This window comes from Malaya genurostris, chromosome 2 (assembly GCF_030247185.1).
Source record: "Malaya genurostris strain Urasoe2022 chromosome 2, Malgen_1.1, whole genome shotgun sequence".
In the NCBI taxonomy this organism is placed as follows: domain Eukaryota; kingdom Metazoa; phylum Arthropoda; class Insecta; order Diptera; family Culicidae; genus Malaya; species Malaya genurostris.
Window position 1 is genome coordinate 217510059 of NC_080571.1, and position 26844 is coordinate 217536902.

At 36.9% G+C, this 26844-nt stretch overlaps 1 protein-coding gene across 3 annotated transcripts in view; it reads right to left on the reverse strand.

Moving 5' to 3' along the window:
* Positions 1 to 4344: 4344 nt before the first annotated feature.
* LOC131427566 (protein numb) overlaps positions 4345 to 26844 on the reverse strand; it is a 132373-nt gene continuing 109873 nt past the window's right edge. The window contains exons 1-4 of one of the 3 annotated variants that reach the window (XM_058590879.1): positions 18805 to 19148; positions 9820 to 10353; positions 9439 to 9687; positions 4345 to 7706 (exon numbers count right to left, since the gene is read on the reverse strand). In XM_058590879.1, the coding sequence (XP_058446862.1) occupies positions 6396 to 7706; positions 9439 to 9687; positions 9820 to 9897 (1638 nt within the window). In that variant the 5' untranslated portion in view covers positions 9898 to 10353; positions 18805 to 19148 and the 3' untranslated portion in view covers positions 4345 to 6395. Of the gene's footprint in view, positions 7707 to 9438; positions 9688 to 9819; positions 10354 to 18804; positions 19149 to 26844 lie in introns of those variants that run through there. The other 2 variants (XM_058590878.1, XM_058590880.1) reach the window with 2 other exon arrangements.

A 26844-nucleotide genomic window follows, 5' to 3' on the forward strand; every position in this document is an offset into this window, starting at 1 on the left:
GGAACGAAAGGGTACGAAAGTAAAGAGTGTTTCGTCCTATTCGATCTTCAACTACCTTGGCTGAATCACTACGTTACGAGAATCGTTGTGCTCTCATCAACCAACATGCACTCTGAAATAGATGAATATTTCTTCAGTGGTTCTTCGTTTTTTATTCACTTGCAATGTCGCATTCCTACTAATATATCATAATTTACTTAAAGGGTTAATGATGTTCTATGCGAATACGAAATTACTTTTGAATCTGCATTTATGTTACACTTCTAAGAAACAAGAGGTACTAAAAGCGCACCAAGAATTAGTAACATAAAAAAGTTAGAAGTTTTATGTTCGATCAGGGCCCCTCCCGAAACGAAATCCTTTGTAAGGGTCTGACATCGATAATGATATGCAGATGGCGCTTCCATCGCTTTCAATTATTCGTGAAATAACACTTTTACTAACCAACACGCCCTTGCCACAGCTGTACTATCACTCAAACTGTTTCCACCAATTACTTTGCAATAAGTTGTTTGATACACATTGAAATTAAACTTTATTAAAAGCAACGCATTTTGTCGTCAAAAATTACCCTACACTCAAAAAAATCCACACGTTAACCTTATGTGAAAAAACACGTAGATACCAAAAATGGCTTTGTCATCGGAGTTTACGTGATCTTCTTAACAACCAGCGGATCATGATTGAACATGAAATGAACCATATGTCAGAATTATTGCTGTTGTCACATATATTTTTTGTACCACTTACTTAAATTCATTTTGTCATGTTCATTTTCTGCTCGCAATATGGCGTCAGTTGAAAAACCTTAAGCAAACAACATTGGCCAAATTCTTTTGACCCTTCTAAGGTATTTATCACAGTGATTTTAGGGTAAATAAAATACGAAACTGAAACACAAAAAACTGCTCCAAAAATACGAAACTGAAACACAATTCAATTTTGTTATTTTTTCTACAGCGGAGTTCAAAAGGCAAAACCTCTAGATTGTGTTCCAGCACATCAATCACATCTTGAACTTGAAAGTGTGCATTCCTTAAAGGGAACAATGTTTGCTTAAGTTTAGCTGCTTCGGAGAAAGGATTTAGAACAATGCATTCTGTATTTTTGATATTTTTCACCAGTGATTCAACAGAAACGAATTTAAAAGTAAAATTTTCAGAATATCTGCGTGCGAACAAAATTTATCGCAATGTTATGTCCAACAGACTATGTAATCTATTAGTTTTTAGTACCAATATACATTAATAAGATTCAATATAGAACTTTATAGTAACAATTACATAAAAATAATGTGACTATTAAGTAAAATTCTGGTAAAAAGTAAGATGAAATAAATTTTACAGCACAATTCAAATTAACTTTGTATAAATTTCACAAAAGTATTCTATAGAATATACGAAAAAAGTTACGTAGATATTACGTGATACAAATGTGGATAAAGAGTTCATGAGTTCATTCTGTGCTATCTATACTTCACATAAGTATTACAAGAAAAGTTCTATGGATAAAAATCACATACGTTTTCACGTAGCATTGAAGTGAGGATTTTGTTGAGTGTACTTGAAAGCATTCTTGACAGTTCGATAGTTATTTTCGGACACTGAAAAAAATCTTGCGAAAAATTCCAAATTCAGACCTTTGGTAAAAATTTCTTCTGCATAATTTCTTTTTATACATTTTAGAATAAAAAGTATCAGTACATTGTCAAACGAAGTAAGTTTACCTCGAAGTTATTCTTACGTTCGATGTATTGCAATTATCATACCACTTAATAACATTATATTTTCAGTGCAAAACAAAACCAAAACAAAAACAACACTTGCTCGTCTTGACTGTCAAATTTTAACTTTAAAAAAATTAAAATAATTCGCGAAATGATACTAAGTAGTTTCCATAAAGCACTGGCAAAAATATACTGAAAAGTAAGTTATATCAACTCACCAAGGGTGGCAAAAGCTATCTCTTAAGGCTCATTTTCTTCTATTCATCAGTTCATCTCATAATTCTCGGTTGATTTTTCAAATGACCGTATGAGCAAGTGACAGTTTTTCTTTGTTCACATTCTCTTTCGATTATTGTGACGTGATTATAAAGTTTTTCGGCAATTTTACAATTCTGTTTGAAAGTCGTCTCTCGGTGGGTTCTAATATTTGGCACTACGTCGTTGAGGTGATGGTTTCTGTACCCGAATGGTTGCCCAAGTACTCAACTCGCTCAGTGGTGCTGCTGAAATTTATTAGAAGATGAGCTGAACTCACTGATTATGAAGTACAAAAATAATGATTGCCAGCCTTGCTACTCCAAAGTACAAATATTCTATAGATATTTAGTCTTTATTAAAAACTACGTGAAGAGAAATCTTCGAAATTCTCCCATAAAATTAGTCCAACATCGGCTCAACAATTCGTTGTTGGCGCTTTGCGTGACGCTTGTAATCTGCGGCTGCTGTCATGTCATGTCAATCGCGTTGATTTGCGAAGCGGTGTGAAGCGTTTTGATGCGATGCACTTTTGCCACATCGCGTTCACTCTGACAGGTTTGCTTTGATCAAATGTAACTAGCTCACACGCGCGTCCAGACGCTTCGCGTGATGCTTTCGTTCTGACAGCAACCTAAGATGATTGATGAAGATATGGGATTACTTCTAGCACAATAAGGACCTTTCTTTTTTTTTTTGGTATAGCAGATAATCTGTGATCAATTTAGTAAACCGACAGCATCAGAGTTCAAATATTTAAAGAAGAATTTTTCCAGAAGCACCTGTTGCCCTCCCTCCAGTTTCACTAAGGTTTTGGTTGGGTTCTAGTATCGAACCGTAACGCGAAACCGGTGATGAAGTGGTATGAAGCAAACGATGTAAAGGAGGCAAATTCACCCTGTAGAAAAATGGTGGGCGAGTATGAAGGGGAAACTTCGGAATACAGGGAAGGTCGACAAGGATTTAATGAAAGAATTTATTGAAGTATGTATGTTAAGTAAAATGGCACAAGTGCTGCACATAATTTGATGAGCAATGCTGAGTCCAAGGTACGGGCATTTACCCTGGAAGAGGATGTTGAATAAACCAACTTTGCGAAAACATAATTAATAGGTGTGAATCATTGGTGATCATTTTTGTCTGTTGATTTTTTTTTCTAGTATAATCCTTATCAAACCGAAGCCTCCATATACGAACTAAACGGGGGCTCGTAAATCGAGTTATTTCGTAAAAAGAACCATATTGAATTCCGAAACGAGCTCAAACACCGTTGTTTGATATCTAGCCATAAAATGCTAGATAAGGTAAGGTAAGGTGCTTCCAGCTAATATGTCGCACAGGTTTTCTAAAAATATTGCTTAAAAAATTGACTCCAGAATTGATTGGCTATCTTGTTCGCAATTTATTTAACCCCCTGTGTTATGATAGCTTGATTTGATGATTTGATGCTTGATTGACTTTCCAAATTTTAAACTTTTCTGCTTAAAGTTCTCAACACATTCCAACATAAACTACAGTTTTTGAAACATTGTTTATTTTCATTTATTATATCTTCAATACTGTGTATTTCACATTATCAATATAATTAATATAATTCAGTATCTTATACAATTATCAACAATGCAATAAATTGGTACCAGTATAGTATTGTAATTGTCTTTCGGGTTCCCGTCGTACCCAAATGTGCATGTGAGTGACATGAAAAGCTTGCATTTCGTGCAGGGTTTAACTTCTACTTATAGACCATTTAAAATTAAAATGAATCTATTATCGAGATTTCATCGGCATTACATGAAACTTTGATATTTTATCGACATTTATATTTTAGTAAGCATGGTCAATTTACTACACTGGCATTTATTGAACCGAAGCACGCATGTTAGTTTGTTAGCTGCCATTTGGTGTATTTCGCAGTAAAATATATTTATGAAGTTTTCACTAGGTAAACAATCACAATTTTAGTCTCGAGAATAAACTGAGGTGATACAGGACTTTATCGGTGCAAAATTCTGTCTAATATTCGTAGGTATATCGTAACAATCGAGCTCTTTCTAAAGGCTAGTGGTACAGTATTCAGAGTTGATATGTTGCATATATTCTATGTTTGTTCATTGAAAGTACCAAAAAAAAATCGCCAGTTGAAAAATCAAAATCTTACTTGTGTAGCCGAGACGCAAACCATACGCTCGAAATATTTCCTCTCAGTTAGCACATGAAATAATTCCATAGCGGATGAAACAAAGGAAAAAGCCGAATTAATTGGAACAGAAAAAAAACAAAATTTGATTTATTTTTTACTAAACATTTATTAACTCTAAAGTATACACTTACGCAGTATTGGGAATTATGTTACAAGATCAAGATTCTTCTGTACACCTATGGGTGAATATATTTTCTGTAATTGCGAAGCATCAACGTACAAATATTGGCCACACATTTAGTCTAATATACGGGTCGTTCGATTCGATTCACCCGTATAAATAATTATTTGCATAACTGAAAAAAAAATCCATATTTCCAACACATTTCGAGAAGCTACGCATACTTTCGCGCTAACAACACGATTCAGAATGTAATGTTTCTTTTGATAAACAGTTTGTTTGGAATATATTTACAAATATCTATATATATACAAAACATCAAAATATTCTGCATTAAACAGCATATTAAATATATACAACAATCGAAATTTTAAACTATCCATAATTAAGTACATTAGTTCGCGAATTCTATTTCATCTCAGTAAAAATAACCATAAAACTGCTAGCATTTTAAGTTATCCGTTTTTTCCCGTGCGAAATCAACTTAGTCTTCTTAGTCTAAAAATGTTTCCGCTTGTATAATATTCACTGTTATAGCATGATTTTGAATGTGTTCCACATCATTGATCACAATTCTTCTCTACTTTCTTCATTCGCCATTGCCGGAAAACAGTTGTGCTAATATTCTATGTTTGTTCTAAGTTAGTTTATTTCCGCTAGATACAGCTAGATTGTAAAATATTGGTTGTTTTGATATATATTATAATTCGATTTTATATGGACTGTCTTTTGAACTTAGCAGCCCTTGTAAAGTAGCTGTATACGATGCTGAAAAGCCCTTTAGCGATGGTGCTCAAGAAGTAACCGGCTGTGGATTGTATCTTCTTTTGTGAATAGAATATTACGTTGTCTGGTGTTAGTTTTTCGTAAATAATTTCTTTTTATTTTTTGTAAATTCTGTAAATTGCTAATACTTCCATTTGGTTCTGCTTGGAATATGCACGATTATGTTTCATATGGTAAAGAGTAATGTGTGCTGAGGGAGATTAATTGGATATTTTAAGGTATACAGATACACAGGTAAAGCTGCTTAAGCCGGTTTGATTTAACTATGCGTTTCATATAGGTAGTTGTTCTTACTGTATGAATGAGGATATCTTTAGATGCCATTTCCTAAAGATTCAATGGAACATTGATACTATTTATGTCGCTGTTGCTGCTGCTGATTTAGAAGTTGTAACTAACACGATAACATGCTTTTAGCACCTTGTATCTAAATATATACTAGCATAAACAATATGGTTTTGAAGCAGTAATCAAGAAACCCAGCGCCATATCGTTTTCATTCCACAAAAGTTTAAAACTCTCTCGAATATTTTCCGGAGGTTGGGCATATTTAAGTCAACTTTCTGGAGTCATCATGGGAAAATATCCTCGGTATTGTCTCATTATTCAATTCCAAAACCAACCAGAACCTGAATGAAACCATTATTATTGGTTCACTATAACAGAATAATTCATTTTATCACCGCGATTCAATGCTGGATAAGCTCGCATAAAAACGAGTGTTCAAAACACCTTTCGTTTCAAGCTGAACATGGTGGGCTCTGATGTCGGATTTGGAAATGAAAAATATCACATTCTTTCTACTCATTTTACTGAAGAATATTTTCTTGTCTGTTTCAACCAGTGAACCAAATTTACTACAATTGATCAACGGACATAATCTGCAAACATTCACGAAATAAATAAATTTACTCTCAGCCTACAGCAATCAGCGACAATCTAGCTCCCTAACAAAAATCCTGACTCCGTTTCCAGAAAACTATTTCGATCGAACTGGACACAAAACAAAGAAGAAGTGTAGATATGACAAAACGATCTCGGTATTACGTGGAAACAATTTTCTGAAAACGACAGTTTTGAGTCGAAAATAAATGCTATCAGAATGTAAGAATCAATTTTGAGTAAGTACTACGCGTTTCCTAGCCCCGGTCTACAACTTCTGTCTAATCTAGTATCGCCTAGCGATCGTCCAAACACTCCGACACACATCGTAACTCCCCTAACGAAAAGCTACAGCACTCGCGCCTACACGCGCCTTTCCCTAGCACCGGTTTGTGTCCCGCAGCAGCTTACTCACGGAATAAATTTCAAAGATGCACCTGAAAACTCTGAGCCGGTGGTTTCGGTGGCGAGATGAACGGATTGGTACTATGCAATTCTGGCTGAGCTACCTCGGCGACCCACTCGGCATCGAATGGATCGGCCGCACTGAGCGACTTTGCCCGGGTGTGCAGTGACGGAGCGCGCCTCGGAGATGGAGAGACATTCTTCACTATCTGACCGAGCCACTGTTCCGGATTCGGCAGCGGGGACACGGTTTCCACAGGGAGAACTTTCTGAGCGGCAGGCTCCATCGAGGTCACTGTCGAAAAAGAAGGTGCTATACTGTTGGCAGTAATCGGGTTGGTTACTGCCATGGCAGAACTGTGCGTGAGATCTAGCGTTTGTTGTTTCATCGGTGAGATGGACCGTGGTGGAATCGATGGCTGCTGAAGTGCTACGGAGCTGGGTGTAAAAATGGACGATATTGGGATAGTACTAGCTGTTGAAAGGTCTGACGGACTAGTAGTACATGACATTCTAACGTAATTCCCGATAGTCGTTGTGCTGTTTACAGAGGCTGCGGTTAGGTTCTTCGCTTCCTTATCTAAATAGAAATCATCTGCGTCGTTCTTGGTTAGCAAAGAAAGTCCTTGACTTAGTTCCTGACAGAGTTGACTGACGGTATCTGTTGGTTGAGGAGAAACTTCAGGGATCGGAGAAACAGTTGTTCGATGCGGTGTAGTTGGTTCTAGGAAGGCTCGTTGTCTTTCTGCGTTGGATGGAAGATCGTTGATTCTTAGCGACATCTGACGCTTGAACGGAGATGCTTGACCGATCTGTGTGAATCCTCGAAAACTTCCCTGTCGTTCCAACATCGAAGGCGTTGCGTGTGGCCGTTCGATGGCGAACGGATTAACCGGCTTGGATGAGTTATTGTTTTGAGTAGGAGCAACTACTGCCGTATCTGCACTGTTCAACCTTTCGGTCAACGTTTGCTGTCGGAATGATCCGGTTCTGGTGAATGTAGAGTTCTTCAAATCGAAAGTCATCGTAACACCGCATTCCTTATCACGCCTCTGTTTCCGTTCCAAACATACAGCAAACGCACAGCCGACGGCATGCGAAAGTCGCTCACCGGAATCTTTTGCCGCTAGGAATCCGTGACACATCCATCGCCTGGTAGTGCCGTCTCGGCAGATATAACTGAAACCACGCTCATGATTCCGATCCGGAGCACAGAAGCTAACCTTCTCGATCGTTTGATCCACGATAAGTCCCTTGGTATCGTCTTCAACAACCCGCAAACCATCTCCGCTAACATGCAGCTGAGCCCGTATTGCACGGCGTCGAGAGTTCTGGAAAATGAGGAAAGGGGTTAGTTCTGTTGTACATATCGAAACATATCAGTGTTTTATGCGGAACGCCAACAAACTAAAATGTTAGAACTTGCAACAGGAAACTTGGACAAGGAAACTTGTAACAGGAAAATTGGAACAGAAAATTTTGAACAGGAAACTAGAAACAGGGAACTTAGAACATGAAAACTGTAACTTTGAACATGGAACTAGGAACAGGGTTCTTGGGCAAGGAAATTTGAAACAGGACAATTGGAACAGAAAACTTTGAACAAGGAACTTAAAAAGAGAACTTGAATCAGGGAATTTAGAACATGAAAAGGTAACTTGCAACCGACAACTTGGAACAGAGAATTTTGAACAGGAAACTTGGAACATGGACCTTGGAATAGGAACATTGGAACAGGGAACCAGGAAAATGGAATCAGAAACATGGAATTTTTAACAGGGAGCTTGGAATAGGGAACTTGGAACAGGGAAATTGGCACAGGGAATTTGGAACAGGGAACATGGAACAGGGAACTTGGAACAGGGAACCTGGAACAGCGAACTTGGAACAGGGAACTTGGAACAGGGAACTTGGAACAGGGAACTTGGAACAGGGAACTTGGAACAGGGAACTTGGAACAGGGAACTTGGAACAGGGAACTTGGAACAGGGAACTTGGAACAGGGAACTTGGAACAGGGAACTTGGAACAGGGAACTTGGAACAGGGAACTTGGAACAGGGAACTTGGAACAGGGAACTTGGAACAGGGAACTTGGAACAGGGAACTTGGAACAGGGAACTTGGAACAGGGAACTTGGAACAGGGAACTTGGAACAGGGAACTTGGAACAGGGAACTTAGAACAGGGAACTTGGAACAGGGAACTTGGAACAGGGAACTTGGAACAGGGAACTTGGAACAGGGAACTTGGAACAGGGAACTTGGAACAGGGAACTTGGAACAGGGAACTTGGAACAGGGAACTTGGAACAGGGAACTTGGAACAGGGAACTTGGAACAGGAAACTTGGAACAGGAAACTTGGAACAGGGAACTTGGAACAGGGAACTTGGAACAGGGAACTTGGAACAGGAAACTTGGAACAGGGAACTTGGAACAGGGAACTTGGAACAGGGAATATGGAACAGGGAACTTGGTACAGGGAACTTGGAACAGGGAACTTTTAACAGGGAACTTGGAACAGGGAACTTTTAACAGAGAACTTGGTACAGGGAACTTGGAACAGGGAACTTTTAACAGAGAACTTGGTACAGGGAACTTGGAACAGGGAACTTGAAACAGGGAACTTGGAACAGGGAATTTCTAACAGGGAGCCTGGAACAGGGAATTTGGAACAGGGAACTTCTAACAGGGAGCCTGGAACAGGGAATTTGGAACAGGGAACTTGAAACAGGGAACTTGGAACAGGGAATTGGGAACAGGGAACTTGAAATAGATAACTTGGAACAGGGAACTTCGAACAGAAAACTGGGAACAAGGAACTTCGATGTTGAAACTTTTATCTAAGAGCTAGGAAATTTGAGCTCAGAACTTGGACCCTATAGCTTTATATTTAGAGGTTGGAACTTAGAAATTCAAGTCTTGAAAATTAAAACAGAAAATTTAAATCACAGTAGGCGAAATGGCAATTACGAATATTTGTGATGATCAAATTTTTCTATGTTTAATCGTTGCTGCTCGGTTCTGAGCCTCATTTAAACATCAATCTTCATTTCTAAAACTTACTCTCAAAACTTTCAACGCTTCCTCACACACTTGCATTCCACGCGACTCGAACACCTCCACGCAGCCGAGATATTTAACTGAGAAAGTGCAAGTGGCAGACCGCACTGCTTGCTCATCCGAATGCCACTGGTGCGGTTTCGCCGCCTCCGGGACTCGGTCCTTACGTCGGCGAAATGAATCACGGAACGATTTTCGCAAACGATCCATCTTCTTCGGGGAGCGCTTGCTGTGTCGAAAAGATGCTGCCTTCTGTTGATTGCGATGTGCAAAACAAAACCATGAAAGAAAAAAATGACATTAGAGAACATCGACAAAGCAAACTTCCTACAGGTGGTATTATTTAAAGGTTTTTAACGGTCGTAGAAAGAGACGAGTACCAACCGTATTCTTAACATCACCGTACGTCCCACGGGTGAAGCCCCGTTCCAGCGGTTCGTGTGACGACGTTGAGTTCCCCATCTTTTGTAACAATGTTCACCAGCAACGTCTGAATACAATATTCCAACCTCTATCAGGTCGTTTGAAACAATAAAAGCAGGAATATTACTCTCCGTCGGAGACACCAAATTTAATAAAATTCTAAGGTTGATTAATTATCACATTCATGAGATATTTCGTTTCTATAAAAGTGCAACTCAATGGCTACAGATAAGATGATGACGATGGCACACCGAGCTGTGAAGACGACGCTGCCGACTGCTGCCCCGCCGCCGGTGTCATAAATGTAACGCTAGATCAAGCGATGTCGTCTATCTTGTTGACCTTTCTCCTCTTCTTCTCGGACGATTCCTCGGGTTGGGTACAATTCTGTGCAGGAGACGGGTTATCGGAACACACAGAGACTGACGCGTTCTAATGCCGTTATTTTTATTGCTGCTGCTGCTACTGATGCTGCTGCTACTGCGCGAACGAAAACTGTAACGACGAACGATGTCCATTAGAAATATAATTTTCCGTGGCACGCATTACGCTCCGATTAGCCCCAGTGGGCAAAACCGAACGCGCGCGCTTGAGCTAGATGGTGACTGAGCTGGAAAGACTGATGTCAGCGAAAGCGTGTGCTAGAACCGCGGTATCGAATAATTGTCCACTCTAGAACGGGGCACCGGGAAATGGTTGTGCTGTCGGTTTCACGTTCGCATAATTGAAGAACGTTCCATATGGCAATCAAAAGTGGGAAAAAAGATGGGTTCAGAAGCGCTATATTTCAAATGGTTTTCTAAATAGTACACGGGTGTCGTAATTTGAGGTAGAACGAAATATTCTGATCCGATATTTTCTTTCGATGGAAATTTTGAACAACTACTTCGAGTAGAGAAGATTAGAACCACAAATTGCTTTAAGCTTCGTTGATTTCAACAAAAAAAAGTTCATTGGAAAGAAAGAACTTGAGACATGACGAATGGCTAAACTAGCTTCTTTTTCATGAAGATACTCGCAAAAATGTCAATCCGAAAATCAAGAGTGAATTATGCAGAATAAAAATGGCAAGAGAATAATTTTCTCACAAAACACGTAACATAAAAACGCAAAAATTCTTTTAAATCTGGACACTGTTCAGTTTACAGTAGCACCCTTGGTACGGGAATTTGATGACAGAGATTTATTTTGACAGCATTGATTTTTTTACGATGATAAAAATACGTAAGGAATGATTTTGTTTAAGTCAAACTACAGAAGACAGCCGTTTGGGGTTGCTCGAGTTTTTGATGTAAAAAAAAATACTTAAAAATTTCAGGTCGTCAAATGGTGAGATAACTAAGTCCTCACAAGTCCCTATCTCATGCCTCCCCGAGCGTCTATGATGACATTTGGTCAATAGGACGGCGTCGACTGGGTGCTATCGCCTTCTGCGTTAGTAGCAGAATGAGAGGGTGCGAAACGGCTTGCAGGTTGAAGCCCATCCTAAAGTGCAGTGTTTATCATAGTATATTACAACATATAATTCTGTTGTTTATTACATCATGTATTATTATTATTATTATTATTATTATTATTATTATTATTATTATTATTATTATTATTATTATTATTATTATTATTGTTATTATTATTATTATTATTATTGTTTTTATTATTATTATTATTATTATTATTATTATTATTATTATTATTATTATTATTAGAAGAGCGTAACTTACACTGCGACATTAACTGTTATATTGTATCATAGCATATTATTTCACATATTATCGTCTTACACTATTTTATGTTATTATATACTATGTTGTATAGTATTATACTGCATTGCATTATATCATATTATATTGTATTATATTATATTATATTTTATTATATTATATTGTATTCTATTATATTATGTTATATTGTATTGCATTATGTTGTTTTTAATTATATTATATTATAGGCTTTATTATGAGTAGTACTACGTACCTCTGCGCAAAATATAAATTTGTTTTCCTTATAAGTTATCATTTTTAAAGTAAATTTTAACTAAATATCAAGGTCGTCACAAGGTGAGCTTGGTGCTCACTGGTTCCTGTTTCATGCCTACACGTGTATCTGTGGTGACAATTGGTCGATGGAATGCGTTGATGGCAGAATGAGAGGATGAGAAATGACATATAAATTGAAGTAATATAATATCATAGCATATCGCAACATATCATTTTATTCATGCTATTATTTATTATATAATTCATTGTACTAAATTATGTTGTTTTTTATTATTATTTTCATTATTATATTTATTGTTATTATTATTAATTTGTCATCAATAATAATAACATATATTATTTTTATAGATGTGGATATTATTATTGTTATTAGAAGAGAAATATTCTACTTCCTGCAGTATTGCGAAGATAGAAGAGCATAACTGACACTCTACATTAACTGTTATTTTATATATTGATTTATAATATATTATATTGTATGACATTGTATTATATTATATTAAATTAAAATATATTATACTATATTGTGTTATATTATATTATTTTGTAGTATTTAAGTATTATTATTATTATTATTATTATTAGTATTATTATTATTATTATTATTATTAATATTATTATTATTATTATTATTATTATTATTTTTATTACTATTAATATTATTAATAATATTATTAATAGTATTTCTATTGTTTCTATAAGTATTATTTTTATGATTATTATTATTATTATTACTATTGTTACCATTATTATAATCTTTATCATTATCAGCTACATTTTCATTTCCATACTAAACATTTCACTTTACACATATATTATTAAATTGTATCATATTATATTACGTCATATTTTGTGGTATTATATTATATTACATTGTACTATATTATACTATATTATGGTACAATGTTTGGTATTGTTTTATATAGTATTGTAATACATTTTTTTAATACACAATTATAAGTGTATCATATTGCATTGTGATGTATTACATTTTTATATTTTATGCATAATAATATTTTGTAATATTCAGTGTCGTATAGTGACCAAACTATATTATAATATATTATGGTATATTTTACTATATTATGTCACATAACATTATGATACTATTATATTCATCATAAAATATTATAGTAGACTATAATACACTGTACCATACGATTTTGCACCGTTTTATACTATATTGTGTTTTATTGTATTATACTGCCGGAAATTATATTTAAGTGTATTATGTTACATTATATAATACTATGCTCAAGTACATTGTAAGGGAAGAGGGATGGGAGTGCATCAGGGTATCTTACAAGTGAATGACTGGATGAAGGAGTGAAATGTCAACCCGATTCACAGGGGAAAGCTGTGTGTTTTCCCCAGAAGGTCTGAAATGAGTAAGACGCACCCTTCTAACAAACAAACCATCAGGCAGGTTTAAGCTGGTACAGCGAATTCTTTTATTATATGGCCGGATGTTATTGCTGGAAGGCGCCGGGTCCTCAAAACCCATTTTGGCCTTCTTAACAGCAGTAATATGAAAGTTATCTGATAATCAAATTCGGATCTACTGTAAGTCTACCTGCATCCACTGGTAATGCCTTGAACTGATGGTGGCTTCACACATACATACATACATACATACATAAAAAAATACTTAAAAATTTCAAGCAATTTATGATCGATTTTCATTGTTATTGTGCAAACATATTCGAAGAACGACGAACACGCAAACCAAGCCTTAATTTGTGTTTGGCGTATATTTGACGATATTACATTAATAGTCCAAATGCAAGTAACTACATTTAAAGTGTAAGGTGTAGCTTGCTAACAGTGTTATCTAGCAACAATGCAACAACCGCTTCCGGCAGAGAATTTCACCTAGAGGTTATTAACGGTACTGTTTCTGCTTGATTTTTGCCATACAAGACTGGCAGAACCGTTTTGAATCGGTTCTTCGTTTTTAGCGCCTGACATAGCCTTCCGTTTCGAAGCTATTTAGAACCATAAAATTGGGTTATTGAACGGGAACCCGAAGTTAAATCGAAAGTATATAAAATGAGACAGTTGTGCGGTTCCATGTAGCCGCTTGTAGTCAATTGTCGATTATATTTCGACAGATGAAAAGCAAGACAAATAAAAATAAAAAACCAGTTGCCCGCTTGTGAGAAATTCTGGCAGCTGACAGAAGCCTGGCAAGATTCTGGCAACTGTCAAAAGTGTGCTGATGAAATTGCATCATTGAATCTTGAGACCATTCATTTAAACTTCTAATGTATTATATTTTATGGTTCTAAATAGCTTCGAAACGAAAGAGGGGATCGGTTTATCGAACAAAAAATAGATCCCTTCGACTTTACCACCGACAAGTGACCAAAAAATAGGTCTGTCCGAAAACTCAGCCTTTTAAATAATGTTTGTTCTAGCTTGTGTGTCCCTTTTGGTCGCGCTATACTTTTACCAGCCTGCAATACCGACGAAAACCGCTCACGATTTTCTCTTAATGTAACGAGTTCTTTAAATTGTAATTGAAAGTGTATCCTACAAATTAGAAACAATCAAATTTTTTATCTTTCCAAATCCGAAGCCTTTTCACATGGTATTCTCAAATTTACGATTGAACATCGATCCGCGTGACGGATTTTTACAACGAGCAGTGAAAAAAAACCTGCATATACCTCACTTTAAAGATAAACTGTTTTATTTTGACATCTGTATTCCAGTTGTGAAAATGATATCGAAGCAAGAGGAACAACACGTCAGAATTTTGCTCGTGCATCGAGAAAATCTCCTGAGCTACTCGTGACATTAGACAAAGCTACTCCTGACATGGGACAAAAAATAAGTCGACAAGCATACGATCGCAAAAACTATAAATAAAACGTCAGAAAAAGTTTGGCTTCGCGGCTCAAAGTCAATGTCTTGGCATTACATTTCTTTTGTAGAATTTGGCCTTTCTGCACTAAAATATTCGAAGGCTATGGACCATCGCGCGAATTATTTTATCTTTCAAATTTGACTTTTGTTGTTGTCTAAATTTCCATTCTTGATAGCATGGTTATTTTCGACTGTTCGATAGTTGTTTTCCGACACTAGAAGAAAATCTTTCAAAAAATTATTATTCAGATCTGTAGTAAAATTTGCTTCTGCATAATTTCGTTTTATACTTTCAGTCAAAGAAAATACCGCAAAAAAAGTATCGATACATTGTCAAACGAAGGAAGTGTTGACATCCGCGTAACTTCGGAAACTCGCGCAAAAAAAAAACGCGTAACTTCGGAAATCCGCGAAAAAAAACCTCAAAACTACAGAAAAAAATTTGATTTCAACATCATCAAATCTTAGAAATGCATGAAACGTCCAGATGTGGTGAAATCTAAAAAAAAATTTTTTGTGCAAATCGACTTTGGAATTTGAGACGTGTAACTTCAAAAAATCCGCGTACAAAAAAAATCGCAAAATTGAAGAAAATTTTTTTTGATGCCGATTGTCTTAGAAATGCATGAAACGTCGAGACCTGGTGTGATCTGAACATTTTTGTTTTGAAAAGAAATCGAAAATTTTCCAAGTTTCCAAGAGTTGGCTTAAAAAAAACTTCGGGATAACACCAGATCAATACGTTTCATGCATTTCTAAAACAAAACAAGAAAATCGCGTAAAAATCCCGCTTCGGAAAACCGCGTATAAAAACTGCATAGCTTCGGAAAACCGCGCAAAAAGACCTCAGTGCACCATCATTTTATTTTCCGTGCATAATAAACCCAAATAACTTTTTATCCATCGAACTTCAAATTGGGCCGTAGTTTTAGTTGAATTTATCTAAACGATAAAAATACCTATCGAAGTGACAAATTCTGACCAAAAGTTAAAATCATCCGCGAAAAAGTTCACTGCCTAAGGCAACTGAACGAGGAAGGGTTGCAGATTCTCAAAACACATTAAGCTACTGATGTTCGCCAAAAAATATCTCATAGGGCAGACCTGTGGCTAGCAGAGCGATATTTACATCACATCTGGGACCATCAACCAGAAAATTAATATGCTATTATATATTTTACAACTGTCTTTGTGGTGGGATTTGGCATCGTGCCATTACCCCAAAAAGATGCGAAAGACAATTGCCAGTGAAATGCAATTCAAAGCAAACAAGCGTTCAGCGACGATGAAAATGACCAAAGTGGTTGTACGAAACTTGGAAGCATTCAAACGAAAGAATAGTTGCATTCGTAAAAATGAAAGAAATGTTATTTTTTGCTTTATTCTATATGAATTGAACTTCAACGATACAACTGATTTGAATTATTTATCAAAGGTTTACCAGCATACTACTGTGACAAAAAGTAGTAAGAGTTTTGAATAATATTTCGCGCGGAAACCGTATTCGTCTAAATTTTTTTTCTGAGTTGCTATGACTGTCAGTGACATCTGTGCCAAGTGTCACGCCAAAATTTTCATTAGTGTTTAGTATGCAATCGGCGATTTTTTACAATAAGTGACATTATTCGACAAAGAAGTTCCATTGAATATTGTGTGCGGAATCAAATTTCTGGTGCTGAAACGTTCAGAATGTTGCAAAAGGTCTTCGGTGATAATTTTTTGTCACGAGCAAGTGTTTTTGATTGGTACAAGTTGTTCAAAGGAGGTTAAGAACGCGTCACGTCAAAGTAAGTCAAAAATCAAGATATTGATTATCGAGGTGTGGTGCACTCCGAATTCCTTCCTACCGGCCAAACTATCAACAATGAATACTATTTGACTGTTATGCGTCACTTTCGCAAAGATGTTCGCAAAAAGAGGCCGGAATTATAGGCCGACAACTCTTGGTTTTTGCCCTACGATAAGGTGCAGTCGCATACTGCATTGATTATTGATACTGCAACCAATATCGTTCCGCAACCACCGTATTCGCTTGATTTAGCTCCGTGTGGCTTCTGGCTATTCAGCAAACTCAAACGACCGCTTCGGGGAAATCGTTTTGAGTCAAATGAAGATCAACGTAAATCGCTAGGCATATTCAAGGCTATTCCGGAAATTGACTTTAATAACTGCTTCGAGGTTTGGAAAAAAAACGTTGTCACAAATGTATTAGGCCCAGGGGGGATAACATTGAGGAAGACGAAATAGATTTGGAAGAATAAATGAAGAATTATTATTTGTTATTATTATTATTGTTTGCCAATTTTTAATCGTAACACCCTTTAAGTGTGCACGACCCGTACTTTGATATGTCTCATATGACACTGAACGATTGAAAAATCTCGCTTACATTTATCAGCTCTCGCAGCTATGAATGATCAATCAGAGGGATGCTTTTCAATTGATATGTGGCATACTACCTCAATACTGTGATAAGAAAAGCCCGTAGCCTGATAAGAAAGGTACAGTAATTCAGATTTGCAGGGGGTAAAATAGGATACAGCACATCTTTATTTGAGATTTCAATTCGTGGTTAACTTCTGAATTCGCTAAAATACGGCCATGAAAAAAAAATAGGACGGAAGTCTAATGCCCCTTTTGTACTTCTATACGTGAAAATACAGCGAATCATCTAATGAACCCACGAATTGCGACCACTGCTTGAAGAACGGTGGGATGGACACATGTCATTAGGATGCCGACCGTCGAAACAGAATAGTAATAGCGAACAAGGTGGATCGATCAAGTGAATGAAGGTATTGTCGCAAGCGACTGGTGACGAGCGGTCATGAACTACAATGAACCGGCCATTATTGGAAGCCAATGAGTTTGCAGACCTGGACAAGTATGGTTTGGGCAAGGCAGATTTGTTACATTCACTTGAAGCAGAGATAAACAATAATGTGGAGAAAAATAGTTTCGCTCTACATCATGAACTGCTAAATTGATGGCAATTTCTGATGCTTTAGACAAACATGTATAAAATGAGGATGAATGAGCCGGACGTCAATATTGTTAATAAATTCTTTATTCACAGAATTCATGAGAATTCCCATCCGACACAAGAGAATCACTGCGTACATCTTCGCTCAAATTCTTAGTCATAGATGTGATTCTCGGAATAAACGATCACCGATAAGCGATTACTCAGTCCGACTGGAACGTGATCTGCATGTATCAGCCAGTGCAGGTTCCAATTATCGAAAGATCGAATTCGAAGTTGTCGTGATTCATCGAGACTCAACCGAGTCAATGTCAATCAGCACACCACACCATTTAATTTTTTCATTCAAAAGCACTGCAAACAGTCTGATCTTTCATATCGCAACCAAACAAACACCTACAGATAAGCAGACGAAACACAACTTCCCCGTACTTCCCCGAACCGAGGTATGGTTGAGGAAAATTCAATTAACTAAAACAAGTATTAAATCCATACACTTCCGGTTCATCCATTTAAAAGTGCTTATCTTTGGTTGAGAATTTAGAAGAAGAAAAAAAATAACATGTCCTGTCTATCGAGAAAGCAATCCCATCTTTCTTCCTTCTTCCCCGTCCGTTCGACGGTGCATTAATCATCCCTCGGTAGTATTTAAGTGTAGAACCGCACAGGAATTAGGACCCAACCGCATTTCAAATACATTCCAATAGCAAACAAGCGCTTTCGTGACACAGCTGGTTCTGATCGAAATCGTCTCACATTCCGAGATTACTTAAGAAACTAACGTACGCTACCGTAAGCGGTGGGGTGTTTCAAAATAATAAAAAACCCAATTCCAAATTCCGTGTTTTTTTGTGGCCTTGTTTTAACTGGCGCTTGTTTTGACGTCCGGAGGAAACCATAAACTACACACAAATTGATATTAGGACATTCAACGGTTACTCCGTCGGGGGAAGTTCGAGTTTTCCCCTCTAAAATCTCGAACCAGGAACACACTCGTCTTCTAATGTGAGAAAATTAAAGTCTAATCCACTTTCCACGCAGTAACGGTTAAGGTTATAGCAATTCCCACAATAAATTACCGATAAAACGAACACTTACACTGTCAGCTACTAAGCGGCTGAGCGGACTCACTAAAATTGCACTTCGGGCACCAGAGTAATCGCAACGTCAGCTTCGTGAGGACGTCATTGGTTCGATAACAGAGCGAATTAAAACTCAAAATCGAAACTTGATGTCATATTCCATGACGGACAAATTCCTTCTCGACAGAGGCACTTCCACGGGCAAAGGTACCGATTTCAGTTGATGTGTTGCGTCGCGACAGCCTCGAAATATCCAACCGACTGAGGTGACGGCATACCTGCCATGGAGGGGTCCTTCGCTCTCACGCTATCTGACTCTATGTGCACACACAATTCCATTCAAAAGCCCGGACGCTGGTGTTGGTATGTTCGGTGAAACCCAGCGCACAGAGCGTTCCATAACGGTAACAACCTCAACCAACCGTCGTTACAAACACAATCGAAAACGAAGGTGTTTTTCACTTTACCTGTGTATAGCATTGTGATGAACGTTTGACCGTTCGGTAGGTTCGGTGTCGTAGTGGTATCTTCGCTACCTCGCGAAACGAGCCCACCGTAGAACCAACACAGCCGATATGGACTTGGCTCGAGACGTTGGCGCTGACATTTTCGGGCTACATGCTTTCTTCGACGGTCTGCCTGTCATTCGACCAAGTAAGTTGCTGGGCAAGGCAGTCGTGATTTAAAACTTGTAGTTACCGAGAAACCGGCCACTGGCACTGCACCGTGTCTGTCCATGGGAGATTCTGATTTGTTTATTTAACCCATAATTACTGCCTTCGACGAGGGCACGAGGGAGAACAACAGTGGGCATTGGATATTTTCTCCTTTGTGTCGTATTTTTCTGCGTCGAGTTTATTGCAACCGGTTAGCTGCGGCGGTTCTGACCGAGCCCGTGTGGGCGAAGAATGTTGGCTGGGATTAGGAAGCCATTTATCCGACGTTATTAGTGCCGAAGAAAGAAAATTCCAACGGCTCTGTCTAGTGATGGGCTTCATTGTCGTTGTTCAGCAAAATAATTTAAACTAAATGAAACGTTTAATTATACTTCACAGGTCTTGTGGAATTTCTTCCAAATTGTTCAAAATGAATTCCCGCTTGAAAGTTCAAGTTCAGATACGTCAACACCATTCCAGATCTGTCATTTATGGATAATTATTTGCAGTATACAACCCAACTATTTCCAGAAGTTCCACGTTCCAAGTACTCTCAAGCAGAGGAAAGGCGGCACTTGTTCTGTACTTTCTTACTTTAACTTACAAGTTCTCAAAAGTTCCGCATGTATTTATAAGCAACAAGAAAGTGAATGTTTTAAGTAATTGGAAAATGTTTTGCTCATACACAGTTTTAATAATAGTAACCAACAAACAAAAACAAACCTATGAAGATTTTATAAAAATCTTAGTTCAGTTTAGCTTAACTTACATGGAAAATAATAACTATCCATATAGGAGCGTTTGCACCCCTAAATGTTGCCTGGTGGATTTGACGTTTCCATCATAAAGTTTGACATTTTTAACAATTTTACCTTATTTATTACGATTTTCGTTGTGGATCATCAAGACAAGAGTGCTCCAATCAACTTAGTTCGACTTTTGGCAGTATAGCATCATCCTATGCGACTATAAAAAACCTGTTTTCTTCCACCTAGTGGTGTAATGATGCCTGTCTCATATCAATCATACTAGAATACTGTGATATTCTTCAAAATAATTTTCTTCGATTCTTAGAAGAATAAACGAAATCGGTTTGTTTGACCTTCTACTAATAAAAACTAATAATTGGAGAAGATTTGAGGCTTATTTAGAAAACTTTTCCCGGTTTTTCGCCCTTTTCAGTGATGGTATAAAATTTTATAAAATATTATAAAATATTTCCGGATCCGGATGAAATTCAGGAATTACGTATGGGACCACAGGACCTTTCATTTGAACCTAAGTTTGTGAAAATCGGTCGTGAGGAAAGTTAGAACACATATTTTCATTTTTTTGCACATTTTACCCCATAACTCCGGAACCGGAATTCAGATCCAAAGAATATTCAGGAATTTTGTATGAGACCACAAGACCTTTTATTTGAATCTCAGTTTGTGAAAAACGGTTCAGCCATCTCCGAGAAAAGTTAGTGCAAAAAACGTTACATACATACAAACGCACATACACTACCAGACATTTTGCGTACTCGTCGAACTTAGTCGAATGGTATATGACACTCGGCCCTCCGGGCTTCGGTTCAAAAATCGGTTTTCACAGTGATTGCATAACCTTTCTATATAAGAAAAGCAAAACTGGTATAACGAATTCAATCGTGGTCGTAGTTCGTTTGCCGATAAATTCAACGAAGGTCGTCCAAAATCAGTTATTGTGCCAGAAAACATCGATGCTGTGAAAAATTTGATAATGGAAGATCGCCTTGGGCACTAGTGTTTAAAGCTTATATGTTATTTTACGTAGTCGTGAAAAAAAATTAGTTTACGTTGGATAATTTGAAAATTGCTCAAAACAAAAGAGTCGTGTCAATTAGTGAAAAAAAATGCTGAAAAAAATTAATGTGGTGCTTCAAATTTGGTGTATAACATCTCCACAGGTGACGAAACATGGATTTACTCCTTTGAGCCCGAAACTAAACAGCAGTCAACTGTATGGTTGTTCCAAAAAGTACTGAATCTAACAAAAGTTGTTTCTTTAATGCAGTGGTTCCCAAGCTTTTTTAGTCGAATGCCCATTAAGGATACATTATTCTTTCTAATGCCCACCAAGTAAAAAAAATAAATGGAAATCGATTTAGCATTTTTGCAGTTAACTTGAGATTCAAAGATGGGGGAAATGGAACAAAATATAATTTTCGGACCAATTACACGGTAGAAATAAAGTTTTAATTTAGGGGGACGGGTATAGCGTGATGGGATAGTCGATGCCTTTCACGCAGCCCGCCTGGGTTCGATTCCCAACCCCGCACATAGGGTCAGAAAGATTTTCTGGTCCGAAGAGGTGAATGACCTAAGATGTTAAAGCCTCTATAATTGAAAAAAAAAAAAAAGTTTTAATTCAACATCCTATCGAGCAAACATTGGATAAGCAAAATAGACGCCAATAGAGACACTGCAAAATCTCACATATCATTGCCCAGCCGGAGAATTAAAAATAGATTCAATAGGTAGGAGAAATTCTTGGTATGTTTTTGCGTGCGGTATTGAATCACAGAAGTGAAACTAAAATTTGAACCATACTGGCCGTGTACAGTAAGATCATATACCAAGTGCTTTTCTGCAGGGCTTCTGAGTTATGTTTCATCACATCCGCAGTAGTTCAATTGGCAGAACGGAGGATTCCCTCCTCTTTTGGGATTTCCATTTTTTATTCTACCAGTCATATTTATAATCTGTCTTACAGTTGGGTAATAGAGAAAAGTTCTGCATTAGGAGTGTTTTCTTGTGGCATACATGGACAAAACTATGCATTTTTCTTAGATGCTTTTATAAAAGCTGTCATATAAAACAAAAAAATGCAAATACGTACACAGATAAACAATTTTTACGTGCCTCAGTCGGTTATAAGACTTCATCAAAAATCTTGTAGTTTGAAACGCGTATTTACCGAACCTTCTTATGTGTGAGAAAAGGAACAAAAACATTTGATATCAAACAATTTATTTGAGGTCAAACAGTTCATTCACAACCCACAGTCTTTCAAATGGAAAATTAAGACTCATTTTTTCTCGAGAAGGTTGTGCAAGATTGTGATGTGATTGATTGTTTATTACTCAGAAATAAATAAGCGATTCCTTAGTTTGGTAACCAGAACTACATTTGATTTTTCTTCGACAAGATATGAACAAGGAAATACAATAACATTACTTTCAACAATGTTTCATAGGTCAAAATAAGGTTTGGAAATCAACTGCTGAACCCAAAAAAAACAGAAAATCTCGCTTAAACCTAGATATAAATTCTTTATTTTCCATCGTCTTAATCAACTTATCTTGTATTTGTGAAACTGGCTTTATTCATATTTGTAAACGGATCCAAACAGAGATTTCAAAATTGAAAATATCTTCGAACCTCGAAATAAAGGAACTTCTAAATGAGCGCAGTATTCCTAATAATCACCATCTTTAACCTGTTGTTGGGCGATATACGAAGAATATGTAAACTTCAGGCATCTCATATTGTGTTGAAACCTCAAAAGTTTGTAACCGAAGCTCAAATTAATTTAGTTGATCTCGTTGCAAGTATAATCCGACGGTATTGAAATCAGAATACAAATTTGTTGATTATGCTAATACGCATTTGATTTTGAAATTTGCTTATTGTTTGTGAAAATAGCGGTCAAAATTTTGCTTGTGCATCGCGAAAATTCATACTATTCGCGCGCAAAGCTATCGTAAATGATAAATTTAGCCAAATCGGAAGAGAATCGAATGCCGGATTTCGCAAAAACGCCAAAAAGAGTGACCATCTGTTACAAGCGGAATCCTCACAAGACGCCATAGTTACGTTATAAATAAATGTATTGGGACATTGCAATAGCAAACTCAATAAGAAGCAACAGACTTTTGTCAGTAAGATGCAGTTCAAGGTGAACATGAGTGAATATTTTTCCTGTACTCTATAAGGATTGAATTTGGAATATAGGCTTGATTTGAATTTCTAATCAAACATTTAAACTATTTACACTCAATATTGTTTGACCAAGAATTCAATGATTCACTATTCACATGATATCTGCAACTAATAGATTAGCTTGATCTTGAATTGCATTTAGCAATGATTTTTTGAAAAGTTTTTCACAAGTAGATATAAACTTGTAAACCTTTGCTCAGCGCTTTTCCAGATAAATTTTTTTAAGTAGCGAAGCCAACTGTTTACAATTTTAAGATTGCCAACCTGTTTACAATTTTAAGATTATTTCCCAATAAAAAAGAGCTAGTGCCCACTGGTGGGCTGTAGGGACCACTTTGGGAATCATTGCTTTAGAGGATCGTAAGACCGTCTATTCTGATTGGAATACCACCATTTGTTTGCCAGAAGTTTTTCGTGAAATAAGAAAAACAAACGCAAAATCATTCTTCATCACAATAATGCAATCTCTCACACATCGACTTAAACAACCGAATATTTGAGCACCCAAAGCGTCGAATTGATGGGTCACCCGCCGTATAGTGCTGACTTGACACCTAACGACTTTTTGTTCCCTTCCGTGAAGAGCAAACTGCGTGGAGAGCGATTCAATACTCCTAAAGAAGCTTTTGAAGCGTTCAAAAACCATGTTTTGGGGGAACATGGTTTTTGGAAAAAATGTTATGAATGTCAGTTTCAAGCGTATGCGATAGTGTATTGATCATCTAGGGCAGGGGTACCCAAACTATTTTGGGTCATGGAACCCTTGACTTAAATTAACTTAGGATTCAAACCCCCTTCAACAAATTTCTTTAAAAATTCAATTTCTTGCTTTTTTAATATTAATGTAAAATTCATACCAATTTCATCGGATTGTCAAATAAACACAACTTTTTTAGTGTAAATATTTCAAATAACAGCTTATATCAAACAATATTGGATCGATTTCTAGACCTCGTCGACCCCCATAATCAGTTTTCGTTTCCGTCGACCCCCGCAAAAAGGATATCGACCCCAAGGGATCTATATCGACCATTTTGGGAACTCCTGATCTAGGGGAATAATTTGAAAAAACAATTAAACCATTTCCGATAAAATATAATACTGTTTTTTTAATTTTTAGGCTAAATACATTTTTTTTTTCAGAATAACGAATTAGTAATTTAAGTTGGAGATTGAAACTACACAACGGTATAGATAACTTTTGTAAACAATAGTTGTAATAATGTTTATACAGTTTAGCCCCGGTCTTTTACATCTCTTTTACATGCCTGAACAACTTAAAAATCCGCCTAGTGATGTGATACTGCATTTCCTTAGCCATTAGTTTCATTAAAATATTTTTTTCCTTTCATTGAGATACTTTTGACACAGGCGGAGATAAAAAATGTGTCTTGTCGGAAACGTCACTTATTGCGTTAAATTTATCGAAATTCGTTGAGTCATCGTCGAGAAAATTTAGTCGCTGAAAAAATGTGCGGTTAGTTGGTTGCGTCATTTATACTATTATATCTTCAGAGCCGAAAGTGACAACCATTTGATTTTTTTTTTTCTCAATATCTTAGAGCTTAAGTAGTGTGCCTTTAAATTTTCGAACTTTATTCAAAATTCAACGGTAGCTTTCAAACGAGCCTAGACTTGTAGAAAGTGAGTTTTGTCGGTTATGCCACTTTTTTTTATTTAAAAGATATTTTATTCAGGCCTATTTGCGTACAAGCTTTACGTGGCCGATTTAGCTGAGTTTTTAGATAATTTTTTTTGTATTGGATCTCGTTGTCACCCTTTTTCTAGGGGGAGAGGAGCTTCCATTTTCCTCCTGCGAGGATTGAGGGGCAGTTTGTTCGTGGTTCGTCTCGTCATCTATTGCCGTGGTATTGTTCTTGATTTCGTTGCTAGTTGCTGTAGATGCGCCTTGTTGTACATTGTTTGCAGTTGCTGGTTGGTTGTATGGTAAGCTGTTAACTGCAGCTGATGTGCTTTGTTCTATAGGGGTTACGTTGGATGGTTTCGTGGAAGAGGATTCTTCCCTGTTGTTGGTGGTTGTCACAGGTGTACTGGGGTTGCTTGGGGTTGGTGTAAAGGAAGAACCGTTGTCCTTTGGTATAGTTGTCTCCTTGTCCGGTTTATCACATGGCTTACCGTAGTGAACAGCTTTTTGGCAATATTGACATGTGGCCATCTGATTGTCATAGGTAATAAGTGATTTGCACGGTATTCTTGTATCCAGACCGAAAGTCACATAAGAAGGTATAGGCCTCCTCAAGCGCATGCGTAACAAACGTACGCCATTTAGAATACCGGGGGAAAAATTCTTCCACTTTTCTTTTTCGATAGAGAGAATCTCTCCGTATTAGGACATAGTTTTGCGAATATAAGGGTCGATGACGCTTGAGGGAAGATCATGCACACGCACTTCTATAGCACTATCTTCCATATATACTGGAATGTTGTACTTGATATTTTCATGCTTCACATAGTCCACATTATTATTGTCTTTAGCGAATTGAATTGCATCCAACTCTTTAAAGAACTGAATATAAACAACATTATTGGTCTTATTGCATTGAAGTAAATGCACACGTTTAATGTCAAGATGCATTTGCTCCTTAAGCAAACCTTCAAGTTCTCGTATCGAAGGTCGAATTTTGCACTGTCTGAAGTCAACAATAATTGTATTCTTTCGTACCGGCGGTAGCTTTTGTTCGTTTGGTTCACTCATTTCGAGATCGTTCTATTGTTCACTACACAATACTGTACTTGATTTCTTCTGTCCCGAACGTAAGCGGTTTTGGTTTATCGACTGACTTGGTTCAGATGTGAAACCGAACTGAGGTTATGCCACTTATACCATTATTTCTCCGGAAAAAAGCGACAGCCATTTAATCTTTAAACTGTATCCTCAATTTAACAGTAGCTTTCAAGCGAGTATTGACTTGTGGAAATCGACTCATCCATCTCCGAGAAAAGGATTTAAACACGGAGAAAATCAAATCAGCTATATGCCTTTTGAATGTTTTTGATTTCAAGCAAACTGAAGTCCTTTTTTACGCGGGGGATACTTTCCGCGTAAAAGAAACCGCACTGAAAAAAACATTTGGAAAAAAATCGACTTTGAGCCTTAGAAATGTTTTGATGTGTTAGAAACGCATGAAATGCATGGAATGTTATAGAAATGTATGAAACGTCGAGACCTGGTGTAATCTAAAAAAAATGATATAATACCTCCAGATTTTAAAAATCGATTTGAGATGGAAATGAATAAATGTTTGAATGAGATTATTAAAATGGCTAGAGAAAGGTATTATCACACCACTAGGTGGATTGAGAAGGGTTTTTTGATTCCTCAATTTGCCAATGGATACCGAGTAAGCTATTGTTCGCAGTTGAATTGACTTCGCTAAATAGTTCATTGTTTTTCTGAAGAAAAAAGGAGAATGA